General features: G+C 38.0%; 1 protein-coding gene across 1 annotated transcript; it reads right to left on the bottom strand.

Annotated features, from left to right (window-relative positions):
* Positions 1-313: 313 nt before the first annotated feature.
* Positions 314-1,117, bottom strand: POM121L12 (POM121 transmembrane nucleoporin like 12). The gene has a single exon (XM_032430503.1). The coding sequence runs from the start codon at positions 1,115-1,117 to the stop codon at positions 314-316; it is 804 nt and encodes a 267-aa protein (XP_032286394.1).
* Between the last annotated feature and the right edge of the window lie 15,906 nt (positions 1,118-17,023).

The raw sequence follows: 17,023 nt of genomic DNA, 5'->3' as shown, positions 1-17,023 counted from the left end.
TTTATACAAACTGGGCAAATAGGGAAGGTGGGGAAAGAAGAATGCCTTCCAGTAAAGGAGGGGAAAGGGCAGGAAGGAGTGGGCAGGCAGGGGGAGGCAAGGGGTTTAACATCAACGATCTTCAGCGTGGGGCTCTCCAGAGTAAGGGCAGGCAGGTCTGGGGTATGCAGTAGTACTGTATCAGGTAGAGTATGGGGTCAGCAAGAAGAGAATAAATATAAAGGTTTGAGTTTCGGGAGGCAGGTAACAGGGCCCTGACTCTTAGGAGCCAAAGGGGCCAGCAGGCTGGGAAGAGACCCTCCTGGTGCGGTTCTTACGCACTGTAGGAAGGTGGGAGGCCCCTGGAGTACTGCATCTTCTCCCAGCTCTGCAGCTGAGGGTCTGGGCCCTGGGCTGACACCGCCCCTGCAGTGGGGTGGGTAGCAGACAGTGAAGGCTGGGCATCAGACTCCAGGTCAGCATCCTCCCTGCAGACAGTGTAGCTCCAGGAGTGAAGGCTTCTGATTAGAGGCCCGGGTCTGGGCACAAAGGAAGGGACCACACCATTTCTGATCAGGGGCTTAAAGGCAGATGGCCTGGGCTCCGGGTTCCGCCTCCTGCTTGTGCTCTCTGGAATCTCAAACCACAGGGGCCCGTCAAACTTCCTGTTCCCCTTCCGGCACTGGCTGAGAGCCCTCAGCACGGTCTCCTTGGCACAAGGGTCTGGGCGCTCCTCCACTAGTGGATGCCCTGCAGAGCAGGCGCCGTGCCCCTGTGCCTGGGACACCCAGGGGTTCCCTCTGCGCTCAGGGGGCGCGATCCTGACCGTCACAGGGCTCCAGATCCGTCTTGGGTGGCGGGCACTCCAAAGCCACCGCTTCATGTAACTCTCCCAGGCGCCGGAGAGATCCGGCCCCAGGACTGTCTCAGCAGGTGGCTTGGCGGGAAAGCGCCTCCATGCCTCAGGGACCACCCTCCGCGGCTTGGCGGGGTCCCAGTTGGGTGGCATCTGAGGGAGGGGTCCCGAGCAGATGCGGTGCCCCCCGTCGTCGGCCTGGGCCGGCCTGGGCCGCGGGTTCCGGCGCCCTTGGGCGAGGGGTGGCGGCTCGGGCTTGGATGTGCTCAGGTAGTTGCCCATGGGAGCGGGCGTCAGGGAGGGGGTTTTCTAGTGGGGATTCGGCTTCCAGAAGTTCCCAATGTCGCCGGACGCAGCTGCAGCCAAAGCGCCCAGGACTCAGATGACCGTTGGCATCTGGGTGCACGGAAAGCGCGTGGGCTTGGGTGCTGGAACCCTCCACAACCCCTGGGCGCGTGAGGCTGGCAGAGGGGACTCAGGAGAAGTCTGCAGGTGCAGCTGCAGCCTGAGTGTGCATGGTTATCTGGAGGTCACAGCCTCCAGTCTCTGTTCTTCCCGCTGCTGATAGCAAGAGTTTGGCTGCGGAGAGAGGACTAGGACTTCACCATCTCCACTCCCCAATCCCCAGCATCTTTACTGCAATATCATTCACATACCATACAGTTCACCCAAAGAGTACAGTTCTACGGTTTTCAGCACGTTCACAGATATGTGCACCCATCACCACACTCAACTTGAGAACATCCATGCTTCAAAGAGAAAGCCTGGATGCTCTGACTATCACCTTCCCATCCACCTCCCCTTCCCCCAGCCCTAAACAACCACTAATTCATTTTCTCTCCAGATATAGATTTCTCTATTGTGGGCTTTCATATAAACGGGATTATGTAATATGTAGTCTTTTGCGACTGGCTTCTTTTGCTTAGCATACTGTGTTTTCAACGTCCGTCCATGCAGTAGCGGGTCGCATCTTTTCACTCTTTATGATCCAGCAATATTCCATTGCACAGACAGACCACATGTTGTTTATCCTTTGCCAGTTAATGGACATTAGGGTTGTTTCCACTCTTCTGATATTATGAATAATGTTGTTATGAACATTCATGTATAAAAGTTTATGTGGACAAATGTTTTCATTTCTCTTTGATGTATAGCTAGGGTAGAATTGCTAGGCCATACCTTAACTGCTTAAGTTTGTTTTTTTTTTTTTAAGATTTATTTATTTGAGAGAGAGCACATACTAGCGGGGGTGGGGAGGGGCACAGGGAGAGGGAGAGAGTATCCTCAAGCAGACTCCATGCTTATCAGGGAGCCCTACTTGGGTCTAGATCTCATGACCCTGAGATCATGACCTCAGCCAAAATCAAAGTCCCAGGCTTAACCTACTGAGCCACCCAGGCACTCCTTAACTGTTCAACTTTTTGAGAAATTACCAAACTATTTTCCCCAGTGTCTGTACAAGTCTACATCTCCACCAGCAGAGTTGTCTCTATTTTGGGACTTGACTTGAGAGGGAGAAGGTATAATAATTCTTGCAGTTCATAAAAATTACAGATTGGGTATTGACAGACGGCCATTCTCTTTCATTATCGTAAAAACCAAACATAATTCACTTGAATGCTCTTTTAAGGAAAACTAAATAACAAGTTTTTGTTTTTGTAAATGTGATGCATGTTTTATTCTTCTAGAGTGGTTGTTAATGTTACTTTCGGCAACTTGCCTCTTAAGGAAATGGTGACAGTAGACCACTATTTATGTTTTAGCCCCGACAACGTTGGTTTTATGAAGACTGTTCTATAATTTAGGCTTCGTACGTTCATATATAGATTTTATTCTTTTTGAACGTTAATGTGATTTCTCTTTTTTTCCATTTTTACTGGTAATCCATGTTTACACATTAGTGGCTCATGTTTCCAACTAACAGTTAAAAAACATCTGACTATAAAAACAATGTTTGAAGATTACTACATACTATATTTTATATATATATAGTGATGGAGTTTGGAGGTCTGTTGAAGGTGGTATAAAGCAAACTGTTTTGCAGAATGTTTTCCTCAAAAGCACATGCACAAAGTGCCTGCTGAGCTAGCCAGTAAATGTACAGAAAAGTGGAGTCTGGCAAAGTAAGTACCAAACCCAAGAGCAAGCAGCAGGTGCATTCCAGATCTGAGAGGCAAACAGGTGAATGTTGAGGACATTAAAAGGAGCCTACTGAAGGCTTCATAATGCTTCTGCAGCTCGGAAAGAAGTCACTTGTTGGAGAGGTAGGTGTGCCATCAGCCAAGGGGTGCTGGAGGATGAGATCGTAACACTTCCCAATCACTAATTCATTTTCATTTCTTCCACATTCCTAATTTATTAATGATCCCAGAGAATATGATTTTGAAAACAAGAACTTCCTATGCTATAATTTTCTTCTTAATAAGACATTTCTTGATAAGGATAGCAATGACTTTTATATCTAAGAAGCCTCTTAAGACGATGATATCATTATCATCAGAATGGATCATAAATGCAATTGAGTACAGATTTCTTAAAGTGTGCTTCAATCCCCAGCATCGACAGAGTTTCCCACATCCTAGTTGCAGTGCAATCCAATGTGTGTCATTTTGGTTTGTGGTTAAACACTCTTCCAAAAACCGCAGTCTCTCTGCTGGTGAGGTACAGCCAGCCAGAAGTGAATCACCTCTAAATGCATCTTCACCAGTAAATCAACATGTTTCTTGATTAGTTAAAAGTTATTTGCATAGACATTGAATATGTCTGCTTCCTTTCCTTCTCACCCACAAGGAGATAACAGATTTCTTTTGGTTAGTTGACGTTAGGAATTAACGTAAATCAGTGGTTCCCAATTAGAGGCAGCTTTGCTGCTTTATAACCCTTGTCCCAGGGACATTCGAGAACGTAGGTTGGGGATATGGGGTAAAGGCCAGGGATGTTGCTAAACAGCCTCTGGTGCATAAGACAGGCCCCACAGCAGAGAATGATCTGGCCACAGATGCTGGCCCTGCAGGGACTGAGAAACTCTGCTCAGTAGTTCCCTCATCTTCCCTTAATGTTATGAAGTTACGTCACTATGATAAGTTTCTCAAAACTATGAAATTAACTTCAGTTCGATGCTGTGAAACCCCATTCTCCATTTGAATTTTACCAATTGTTCCTTTTCTTTTTCAGGAACTAATCCTTTTCAGTCTGTTCTAATCTATGAGAGTTTATCCATCTTTCCTCGTTTTCCATGACCTTGACACTTCAGAAGAATACTGACCAGGTATTTTTTAGAAATGCTCAATTTTTTTTAGCAACTTAATCATTTTATATTTACCTTTAATTAAATTATACATTCAGATAGCTTGAAGCTCTAAACCATTCTAGAATTCTTATTGAAAACATTGCATATATATATATATATATATATACTTCGTCCCACTTTTTTTTCTCAAAGAAATCTGGTTTCATAGTTCTCCATTTCTTTTTATTCATTTATTTTTTTCCCTGAGTGCTGCTACAAATATGGCAGTTTTTGTTGCTGTGCTGTTAACCTGAGCTTGGCGATCTTTACATTTATCTCATGCTGGTAGAGCTGACCACTTTGTTACACTCGGTACCTTGGGGCCAAATTTGGATCACAGATTTCATTTCTTTGGTTTTATTGTTTACTTGCACACTATCAAGTAATCTTATTTTTTTAAATAACTTTATTTGAGATATAACTTATATACCAGGCAATTCACTCATGCACAATTCATTGGCTCTTAGTACATTCATAAATATGGGAGTTTTAATATTTCACAGATATAGGAATTTAATTTTTAATTTAAATTTTAATTAAATATAAATTTTATTTTTTTAAAGATTTATTCATTCATTTTAGAGGAAGAGGGAGAGGGAGAATTCTCAAGAAAACTCCCACTGAGCAAGAAGCCCGACACAGGGTTCAATCTCAAGACCCTGAGATCATGACCTGAGCCGCAATCAGGAGTTGGCCACTCAACTGACTGAGCCACCCAGGCGCCCCAAATTTTAATATTTTCATTACCTCAAAGCGAACCCTTACCTTTTACCTATCACCTCTTACCCTCCCACTTCTCAGCTCTAAGCAACCGCAAATCTACTTTCTCTCTATATAGAGTCCCATATTGTGGGATTTCAGATAAATGGAATGATATAACATGTGGTCTTTTGTGACTAACTTCTTTCCCTTAGCATAATATTTTCAAGGTTATCTGTGCTGTAGCATGTATCAGCACTTTATTCTTTCTTATGACCCAACACTATTCCATTGTGCGGATAGACCACATTTTGCTTATCTTTTTGCTAGCTGGTAGACTTTTAGGTTGTTTCCACCTTTATTCTATTAAGAATAATGTGCTCTGAACATTTATATATAAAATTCTGTATAGGGAAATGATTTCATTTATCCTTGGTGTATATCTAGGAATCGACTTTTCTCAGTCATTTGATAATTGTATATTTAATCATTTGAGAAACTGCCACATACTTTTTCGAAATGGTTGCACTACTTTATATCCCTATCAGCAGCATGTGAGGGTCCCAAGGCCTCCCTGTCTCTCCAGCACTGATTAGGATCTCACTTTTCCATTCTAGCCATTGTGGTTTGTGTGAAGTGGTATACCATTAGTTTAGTTCATGTGTCTTTTAGAAAATATTTTTAACGTCTACATTCTGATTAGTTACAGTTTTATAATGATTTTATGGCTTGTGGTTCTCAAACATGAGTGTGCAGCATCAGAATCACCAGGACATGCTAAACAGAGATTGCTGATCTCGCCCCCAGTAGTTCTGTACAGGTTCCAACAATTTACATTTGTTAGAAATCTTCCCAGTTGATGTAATGACACCTGCCCTGGGACCACACTTTGAAATTGCAGCTATAGGCTTAATTGTGAGTGTATATGGTTTTAGGATCTAGCGTTTATTGCAGTTATACCAGTTTAAGTTAGACATTGAAGGCAAAGGAGACTATCATCTGGTAGCTAAATTATGCAGAGTATCATTTTCCTCACTTGGGAAAAATGTGCATTTTTTAGGAGCATTTCTGAAAATGTAATGGTCATTAAAGTCATCTGGAGATGTTAAAATGTAGGTTTTGATTCAGTAGATCTGAGGCGAAGCCTATAATTCTGCATTTCTAATAGATCACAAAGACTGGCAATCTCAGTCATACCCTGAGTGTTTGTTTGAAGGTAGGGCCTCAGGCACTATCCAGATCAATTACCTCAGCATTTGAACATGTGTATTCTGAAATTTGGCATGCTTGGGTCTAGATACAAAGTTCTCAACTCCAGTTGCATATTAGAATGACTTGCAAAACTCCTTGTCCTGCTATTTTGTTCAAAATAGTCTGGAGAAGGTCTGTGAATAGCTAATGTAAGTTTTAAAAGTCCTCCCAGTGAATCCAGTTGTCAGCTATGGTCCAAAGTGAGTGGGCTGGCTGGTTTTGGGCTGGGAAACATGGCCTGCTGTGGACTCTGACATCCCCCTTGTTGGTCAGCATTGACTTAATTGACATGCCTGATGGTGCAACTTCTTCCTTCCATCTCGCTCCATGTTCACTTGCCCAAGGTTTTTCCTCTATTAGGAAATTGCATTCATTCATATACTGGTCTAACCTTTGATGAAGAAAGTTACGTCTGCTCCCTTACATATATATGACTGAATCTCAGGATGTAAGATGGTTCATGCCTTAAGTCCATATTACCAGACAATAAAGCCAGCACTGAGCATAGTGGGTATTACATGTATTGGTACTTAATAAATGCTCATTGAAAGATTATATTCTACATTTGTAAAGGTTCAGCCTTTACCTTCCATTCATGTATTTGGTTTCTAAAAAAAGTAATTCCTTTTAAGAGTTACACTTCCAGAAATTTTCAGAACATAATCCCATGGCATTGCATTCTTTTTACAATGATCTCCTATTATGTATCCAATGGTTTGTTAAATATATACAGAACAAAATGTGTGCCTTCTAATGTCCTGTTCAGATATAATTCTATAATCGAAACTTTCAGGCCATAAAATGAAAATAGGGGTGGCATTTTATGCTGAAATATTTCTTCCTGAAAATGAAAGTTTTAAGGGCAAAAATTCTGTCTCTAGAGTGCTGCTGTATACCATATCTTAGCTGCCGTGGATGCCCAGTACTCGTGAAACGAGAAATCCACCCCAAGGTCCTGTAGTTAAAATTTTGATCAACTCACCAAAAATGAGCACAGATGACGGAGTGGTTAGCAGCGACAGGGTCTGCCTGGGAAGGCAGGATTGGCACGGTCAGCTGCAGGAGCTGCAGCTAGTTTTGTTCTCGTAACTCTCCCAGATCCATAATTCAAAGTCTCACAGCTTGCATAAGATTCATCAGACAGAAAACAGTAATTACAAAGACATAATGAAGGGGTGATTTCTAGAGAAGGCTCTTTGGAATATTGGATGTCACAGCAGGAAACGTATTTTTGTAGCTTTTAAGGAAGATGAGCACCCCAGGTATTAGCATTGTGGTGCATGCTCTTTGGCAGCCAGATCTTCTTTTATTAGGATCATTTCTGATAGTCTTGGGCTCACCTGAAATTGAAAAGTCATTCTAAAATGTATTAGAAATAATGTAAGTCAAGAATGATTAAGCGTCAGAAACCATGCATGTTTCTTGTTGACTTGACTACTAATAGGCATTCTCACGAATGATTCATTTGATGTAAAATAAATGAAATAAAATGAATGAAACATAACAGTCCCACTGAGGAGCCAGCACGGTCTATGCCTTGATCACACTTAACTCTTATGTCAACAGAGTCATACCACTGAAAGAAATAGTACAATCTAATAGATTAAATGAATTAAACGATGTCTAAAATGTAAAGGTTCAGTAATCCATGGCATATGGTATGTTGTCATTTCAGGGTAATGATAGCAAAAACAAACAATGGAACAAATACATGCCAAAGTTTATGGGTTTATGGTTATAAAGCATATAAGACATACAAATTAAGTAACTGGTTGAATGTTTAGGCATTGGTTATATTCATTTAATTTACCACAAGTTATCCTGAATGTCGAAATACTGAATATTGTATTCTTGGCCGAAACTACTCATTCAACAATCTCAGGACAACGTCATTTCCTGGGAAGCTGATTGGTCAAGCTTTGTTGACCAAATCAAATTTCAATGGAAAAGGAATGTCATTTAGCATTCAAATCCATGTGACCATTTTTTCTTTCAAACTCATTATTGTGCCCACCACCTCACTAGTCTGATCTGCAGATCAATTATTTAAATCATGTTTGCACGGTGACTTATTTACTGTCTCAACAGAGACAGCAATATGTTTATATTGAATTTATTTTTAAGGTATTAGAGAGAGAGATTTTTATAAATTTTGGAAGATATATAGTGAAAGTGTGTGATTCCTAATCCAAAATAAAAAAATATGAAATTATAGCCATAACCTAAAATTATAATTTCCATAAACCTACTTGGCTCTAAATTATTACTCCAAAGAACATGAGTTTGTTTTTTTTTTTTTTTTAGTTAAGATAATGATTTTCAACCAACTCTTACCATATGTTTTGAATGAATTAAAATCAACCTTACAATGTACACATTTTAAGAAGTATAAATTAATATACCATAAGCATTAATTCTTATTAATAAATTATATCTTAATGGTATGATTATATGAATTAATGTGATATATCATATCATATTAATTAATTATATTCACATCTTCATTAATACTTTGATTCATCACGTTTTAATATCAAACCTTGAAAAACTTTATTTCTTTAGTCCTAAAAATATTATGTCACAGATTACTGAGCACTTTGAATGAGATTTCAGGAATTCTACAAAAAGAGAGTGATGTTAGCTGATGTAGTCTAAGAAAATATAGATCCCATTTCAAGATAGTAAAAATGTTCATTGCTGTAAAAGATAGACTGATGAGTTTATTATTGTTAATTGTATGAATTAAATAAAAGCAAATATTGGCAGAAAAACAACTTCAGTCCACTAACAGAAGGCATGTCAATATAAATTCCACATAGGTAATAAGGACATAGCTAAGAGAAAAGCAATAGGTATATTCTATCTGGAATTCAGAGGGCCATGGGACAAGAAACTTGAGACAAAGTCTTTCTTTCTCAAAGGCAACATAACTTTAAAAATATTTGTCGTTTTATGAAATTAAGTCTGTGCTTCAGATGCAAATCTAAGTATTGAAAACAAACAAAACAAACAAAAAAACCAAGGCCATGCAATTAACAATTTTTCTCAAATGGCTATGGTGATGTAAGAAGGAATCAAGAATCCTAATGTATGGCAATGGTACAGGACATGTGGAAAGAGGAAACCATGGGGCGCCTGGGTGGCTCAGTCGTTAAGCATCTGCCTTCAGCTCAGGTCATGATCTCGGGGTCCTGGGATCGAGCCTCGCATCGGGCTCCCTGCTCGGCGGGAAGCCTGCTTCTCCCTCTCCCACTCCCCCTGCTTGTGTTCCCTCTCTCGCTGTGTCTTTTTCTGTCAAATAAATAAATAAAATCTTTAAAAAAAAAAAAAAAAGAGGAAACCATGACACGGAAAGTTTGCAGAAGACGAATGGAAATTTGCACCATTTGCGTACCCAACAAAAATTGTCACTGATGAATACTGAGCTAAAGTCAGTTACATGGAAATAAGGTAGACTGGTGTTTTAATGATGGAGAATCAGAGGATTCATGAATAATTCTGTGGGATAAATTGTGGGTCTTGGTGTGCAATCCATCTACTTACTTTACCTCATAAAAGCATTCCAGTTTGGTAAGGAGAGTGCATGTATTTTAATGTGTCTTTAGTAGAATTTCAGCAGTATTATAATAGGGTCAATGAGACTCCACACACTAATTTGTAGTGCAAGGGACATAACATCAATGTTGACAAGGACCAGAAAGATTAAGAATGAAAAGAGGTGTAAAAAAAGAAATCATATGTACAAAAATGTTTCCCTTTATTCTCTACTATTATGAAACATGACAATGCAATTTGAAGGAAAATTGCACCTGACATTTCCTCAGCATCATCAAGATTGTACACCCTACCTAAAATTATAATTGTCATCTGATCCCATCAATAGTTGACGTATAAAATGGAGCCAAAGTGATACCTGGCATCTGAATTGCAAAAGAAGTGACATATTAAAGGTTTTATATTAAATCTACCGATGTTGAAATGATGACTTTTGTACTGCAAATATCTTCTTCTTTTTATTTTCTGGTGTTTTTCTCATTCTAAATAGATGATCTTTCTCTGCAGTGAAGTGAAGTTGATCCACATTTCTTTTATGGATTGTTCTGTTTCTGTCTTTCTCTATCTCCAGAATCAAAACCACGTTTTCCTAGTTTGTGGGTTTTCATTCATCTGCAATTTTGGTAAGAATAGGTTGTGTTATAGGATTCTGATTTCATACTTATTTATCCGGGTGAAAAGCCAGCTGCAACCTCATCTGTGTAAGAATCTGTCTTTTTTTCACTGGTTTTAATGCCACCACCATAGCTTTAAATACATTTATCCCTGTGTGTGTTTCTAGGCAAACTGTTAAATTCAGTTGTCCTGGATAACCTTGCCTTAGCATTTCCTTGTTCTTTTAATTACCATCGCTTTACACCTGTTGTTTTGTGCTTTCTCGAATGTGAGTTCACGATCCTTTTACTTCCTCAATGCTGTCTTGGATATTCTTGACCATATATTCATCAGTAATTATTGTAACATCTTTTTGTTGAAATAATGATAAAAATGTCAGTGGCATATTGACTAAAATTGAAGTTGACTTAGAGATGAACGGAGGAAACATTGCCGTCCCTTGTGATGTTGTGTTTTCTAAGTGCAACCATAAGAATATGCTATCTTACGCCATTCTTCTTTAAAACCCTTCAATGTTTTAGAATTCCTTTATGAAAGTCTTTTATACCTTGTGTTAGATTTATTTCCATACCTTGTAATTTGCTTCTATTGCAAATGGTATTATTTTAAAAAATATTTTTGTCAGAATTTCCCTGTATATAGGAATACAGATCTTCCTTGACTTATGCTGGGGTTATCTCCTGATAAACCCATTGTAAATTGAAAACACTGTAAGTCAGAAAATGTATTTAAGGGCGTCTGGGTGGCTCAGTTGGTTAAGCGACTGCCTTTGGCTCAGGTCATGATCCTGGAGTCCCTGGATCGAGTCCCGCATCGGGCTCCCTGCTCAGCAGGGAGTCTGCTTCTCCCTCTGACCCTGCCCCCACTCATGTGCTCTCTCTCTCTCTCATTCTCTCTCTCTCAAATAAATAAATAAAATCTTAAAAAAATGTATTTAATATACCTCGCCTACCAAACATCATAGGTTAGCCTAGCCTACCTTAAATATGCCCGTGACACTTCAGTAGCCTATAGTTGGGCAAATCTAACAGAAATTTTATTTTATTATAAAGTGTCAAATATCTCATGTAAATCATTGAATACTGTACTGCATGCGGAAAACAGGAGGGTTGTCAGCGTGTCTGTTGTTGACCATCACGATCAGGTGGCTGATGCTGTTACGTAGCATCATTGGAGAGGATTAGACTGCATATCGACAGCCTGGGAAAAGATCCGAGTTCAAAATTTGAAGTATTGTTTTCTACTGAATGAGTATTGCTTTTACACCATCATAAAGACAAAAAAATGTAAGCTGAATCAACTTAAGTCATGGACTGTCTATACTATTGACTTTTCTATTAGGACCTTGCATTCAGCAATGTTAATAACCACCTGAGTTCTAATCATTAGCCTGTGGAGTCTGTTTTCCAGATACAAAAACCACCTCCAAAGAAGGAAAATTGTTTTTATTTCTATTCAATCTATATTCCACATGTTTCTATTTTCTTGTAGTACTTGTTTTCTTTTACTTCTAGGAAAGCACTTAACGATCGCAATGAAAATAGTTTCTAAAAAAAAATAAATTCTCTTAAAGTTTTATTATTAAATATGTTTGTTATACCTTGGGATACTCATATCACATTAATAATGTTCCTAGTTTTCTAGGAGTATTTGTGTGAATGTGCACTGAATTTTATAAATATTGTTTGTGGATCTCTTGATACATTTATGTATTTCTTCAACATTGAGTAGTAATTACATTGATCTGTTAATGTTAAATCATCTTTACGTTCTTGTGTTAAAAACTATTTCATCAATGGATTTCTTATTTATCAATTCATTATCATGTTGATATTCATCTAAAATATGTATATATAACTTTATAAATTAAAATTGACTTTTAGTTGTTGTTGTTGTTGTTTTGTACTATCCTTGAAAGTTTTGGTGTCAAAGTTATACTAGCATAAAAAACTGAGTCAGAGAGCTTTCATTCTTTTTCCATTATCTGAAACATCTTTTATGAAAGATATGGAAATTTGATTCAAGTTCAAAAAATAGGTATTGATAATCCCATACATGTTTTCTATTTCTGCATGAATAAATTTTAGGCATTTATACCTTTTTTAAAACATCAACTATCTGTAATTAGATCTATGTATCTGTTTTTATGCTAATACCAAACTGTTTTGATCACTATTGCTTTGTAATATAATTTGAAATCAGGGAGCATGATGTCTCTAGCTTTATTTTCTTTCCCAATATTGGTTTTGCTATTCTCGGTCTTTTGTGGTTCCATAAATTTTTTAGAATTGTCTGTTGTTCAGAATCCTTTCATTAGTTTGTGTCTTCTTCAATTTCTTAATCAATGCCTGATAGTTTTCAGTGCACAGGACTTTCACTTCCATGGTTAAAGTTATACCAAGGTATTTTATTATTGTTGATACAAATATATATATAACTACTTATTTTTTCTTTCTGATAGTTCAATGATAGTATATAAAAATACAACAGAGTTTTGTATTCTGATTTTATACCCTGCAACTTTACTGGGTTTGTTCATTATTTGTAACAGCTTTTTTTTTTTTCCCCAAGAAGTCTTTAAAATTTTTTAATATATATTAAATAAACTTGGTTACTAATTGTGACAGTTTTACTTCTTCATTCCCAATTTAGATGCTTTATTTTTCCTGCCTACCTGCTCTGGCTACAATTTCCAATACTATGTTGAGTAAGAGTGGTGAGAATGAGTTTCCTTGTCTTGTTTCTTGTCTTAAAAGAAAAACTTTCATTTTTTTCACCGTTGAGTATTGAAGTTAGCTACACATACGGCCTTTATTATACTGAAGTATGTTCTTGCTATACCCACTTGTTGAAGTGTTTTTATCATACTATCATTGAAATTTGTCAAATGATTTTTCTCTCTCTTTTGAGATAATCATATGATTTTTATCTTTCATTTTGATTGGTTTAAAGATATTGACATATTTTTGCAATGCTGTTATACATCCCACTTGATCCTGCTATATGATCCCTTACATGTATTGTTGAATTTGGTTTGCTAATGTTTTGTTGAAGATATTTATATCTATATTCATCAGATATTGCATTGGCCTATAATTTTCTTTTCTTTCTTTTTCTTTCTTTCTTTCTTTCTTTTTTTTTTTTTTTTTTTTGGTGTTCTTGTCTGGTTTTGGTATCAGGTTCATGCTGGCCTTGTAAAATGGGTTTGGAAGACTTCCCCTCTCTTCAGTTTTTGGAAGAGTTTGAGAAGAATGTACATTAAATCTTTGAATTTTTGGTTGAATTCACGAGAAAAGCTGCCTGGTCCCAGACTTTTGTTTGTTAGGAGGTTTTTGATTGATTCAATCTCCCTACTAATAACATGTCTATTCAAATTTGCATTTTCTTCATCATTCAGTCTTGGAAAAATGTGTGTTTCTGGGAATTTATTCATTTCTTGGGTTTTTCTTGGTTAGTTTTTTGGTGAAAATTGTTCATAATAGTCTTTTATGATCCTTTGTATTTCTTTGGTATCAGTCGTAATTTCTCCTCTTCAGTTTCAGATTTTATTTATTTGAGCTTTCTCGTAATTTCTCCTCTTCAGTTTCAGATTGTATTTATTTGAGCAACAGTAAGTCTAGTTAAAGATATGTCAGTATAATTTCAAACAACCAGCTCTTAGTTTTATTGATCTTTTCTATTATCTTTTTAGTCTCTTATTTATTTCTGTATGATCTTTATTATTTCTTTCCTCCTACTAATTTTTGGTTTTATCTGTTTTACTTCTAGTTTCTTTAGGTGTAAAGTTAGACAATTTCTTTTAGATTTTACTTGTTTCTTGAGGTAGGCCTTTTTCACTATAAAAGTCCCTCTTTAAAATGCTTTTGCTGCATTCCATAATTTTTGGTATGTTGCATTTCCATTTTCATTTGTCTCAAGGTTGTTTTTTTGTTGTTGTCGTTATGTTGTTGCTGTTTTTTGATTTCTCCGTCAATTCAGTGGTGGTTCAGTAGCATGTTGCATAATCTTCACATTTTTAAATTTTTTCTAGTTTTCTTTTTCTTTTTTTCTAATATTTTATTTATTTATTTGACAGAGAGAGAGACAGCGAGAGAGGGAACACAAGCAGGGGGAGTGGGAGAGGGAGAAGCAGGCCTCCCGCCAAGCAGGGTGCCCGATGCGGGGCTCGATCCCAGGACTCTGAGATCATGACCTGAGCCGAAGGCAGTCGCTTAACCCACTGAGCCACCCAGGCGCCCCTTTTCTAGTTTTATTTTTCTTGCCATTGATTTCTGATTTCACACCACTGTGATCAGACAAGTATATAAGCTTCTTTCTGTAGTGAGGCCAAGGCTACAGGTCAGGCCTGAGCCTAACCTCTGTATCCTCTAGGTGTGGTAAACCTGAAGGCTGCTTCTCAGGCTGAAGCTCCAGGACAAGTAAATAGGCCTTTTTCACAGAAAAACTGGAGGCGTGTTTCAGTCTGCTGTCTGTGCAATTATCTGGGGGGTGATAACCTACCAAAAGCTGTCTCTCTGATTGTTTCAAGCCTGTGGGGCTCAGGAAACTCAATCTCCCATTGGCCGCCAGAGCCCCACAGTCAAGGGGAATGCCCTTTGTGGACTATCGCTGTCCACTGGCTTCGATAGGGTTGTAGGAGCTACACAGGATCAGGGCACTTATCCACCAGCCTTGGGCAGGCTGCAGGAGCAACAAAGGGATAGGCATTCGCCCTCCAACTTCAGCAGGACTAGAGGTACAGGGTCAGGATGTATGCCTGTCATTTCAAGGAGGGCTGTGTGAGTCGAGCTGGGGTGGAGTGCTTGCCCAGAAACTTTAGAGGGACTGCAGTAGAGCTCCAGATGGAGTGTGCCCACTGGTGCTAGCAAGGTAGAGGGAGACTGCAAAAATATGTGCCCACCAGTATTTATACTAATGAAGGAAAAAGAGAATGCAAAGATGGTGCCCACAGCACCTTCATCCCAAGACAGATGCCCAACAAGTTCCTGCCCTCCAGCAGACACTTTAATATTAGTAATGAATCTCTTTCACATATGGGCTAGGTGCTTTTCAAAGTGGTACTTTTATGCTGGGTTATGGGCAGGTGAGTCTATGTATGAGCTTTTTTTAAGAACAGACTCTCTAGTCCCCACAGATCCATGGTTCTCTTGGATGTAAACCCCATTGGTTTTCAAAGTCAAACATTTTGGGGGCTTGTCTCTTGGGCATAGCTCCCAAGGATTAGGGTGCCTGAAATCCCTCTGCACAAATCCCTCTGCTCAGGGAGAAGCTCCTTATTTATGAGATCCCTCCCAGTTGTAGGTTGCTGTGCTGGGAAGTTTTTAGCAAGATCATATTTATGCCTCTTCCTCCCATCACTATGTGACCCTTTTATCCTTTGTTGTGGCAGAACTGTCCAGATAGTTTTCAGGTCTTTTGTAGAGGAAATTGTTCCATATGTAAATGTAGATTTATTGTGTCTGTGGGAGGAAGTGAGTTCAGGATCTTTTGACACCACTACTTTGAATTGCCTCTCCCAGTGAAATTTTGAATTTATACAAAAGCTGTGCAGGAAGTACAAAAAGTTTCCATATGTCCTCTCTACATCAGAACACATATTCTCCTATGATTAATATCCTGCTTTAGGGTGGTGCATTTGTGACAGTTGATGAACCAATACTGATACATAATTAGTAACCAAAACCCCTAGTATATATTAGAATTCATAGTGTCTGTTGTACATTCAATGAGTTTTTCCAAATGACATGTATTCGCCATTTCAACATCATACAGAATAGTTTCAATCCCTAAAATCTCCTTGGGCCCCACCTTTTCATTCCTCCCTCATTTCCAAACCTGACAAAAAATTTCTTTTTTTACTGTTTTTACAATATTTTTTTGTTTATCTAGAATGTTACATAGTTGGAATTATACAATATGTAACCTTTTAAGACTGTTTAGCAATATGCAATTAAGGTTTCATCATATCTTTTCATGATTTAATAGTTAATTTCTTTTTAAACTGAATAATATCCCTTGCTATAGATATGCCATAGTTTGCTTATTCAATTACCTATTAAAGGATATCTTTGTTTCTTTCAGATTTTGGCAATTATGAATAAAGTCACTATAAACATTCATGTACACGTTTTTGTGTGAACATAAGTGTCAACTTATTTGTGTTAATGCCAAGGAACACAATTAGTGGAATACAAGAAAATGTTTAACTTTGTGAGAAATTGCCTAACTATCTTTCAAAGTAATTGTACCATTTCTCATCTATACCAGCAATACCTGAGAGTTTGTATTGCTCCACATTCTGGCCAGTATTTGTTGTTAGTGTTTTGGATTTTGTCCATTCTAATAGGCATACAGTGGTATTTTGTTTTGTTTTGTTTAATTTGCAAGTCCTTAGTGATGCACAATATTAAACATTTCATATGCTTACTTATCTTCTGTATGTCTTTGGTGAGGTATCTGTTCAGATCTTTTGCCCATTTTCAAATTAGGTTCTTTGAATTTTAAGAGACGTTTCTACATTTTGTATTCAAATCCTTTATCACGTATACATTTTGTATATACATTGCTCAAGCCTGTGACTTGTCTTTTCATTTTCTCGACAGTGTCTTTTAGAAGCAGAAATTTTTAATTTTAATAAAGTCTAATTTAACATTTTTTCCTTCATAAATCACACTTTTTGTGTTGTACCTACATCACCATGTCCAAGGTCACATTGATTTTCTCCTATGTTGTCTACTAGAAGTTTATAGTTTTATATTTAAATTTGGGTCTCCAAGCCA

The sequence above is a fragment of the Phoca vitulina genome, unplaced genomic scaffold (assembly GCF_004348235.1).
Source record: "Phoca vitulina isolate PV1807 unplaced genomic scaffold, GSC_HSeal_1.0 scaffold44, whole genome shotgun sequence".
NCBI lineage: Eukaryota > Metazoa > Chordata > Mammalia > Carnivora > Phocidae > Phoca > Phoca vitulina.
This window is presented reverse-complemented; position numbering and strand designations above follow the sequence as displayed.

Bases quoted from the DNA above. Each gene is read 5' to 3' on its own strand.
- POM121L12 (XM_032430503.1), bottom strand. From the start codon at position 1,117: ATGGGCAACTACCTGAGCACATCCAAGCCCGAGCCGCCACCCCTCGCC.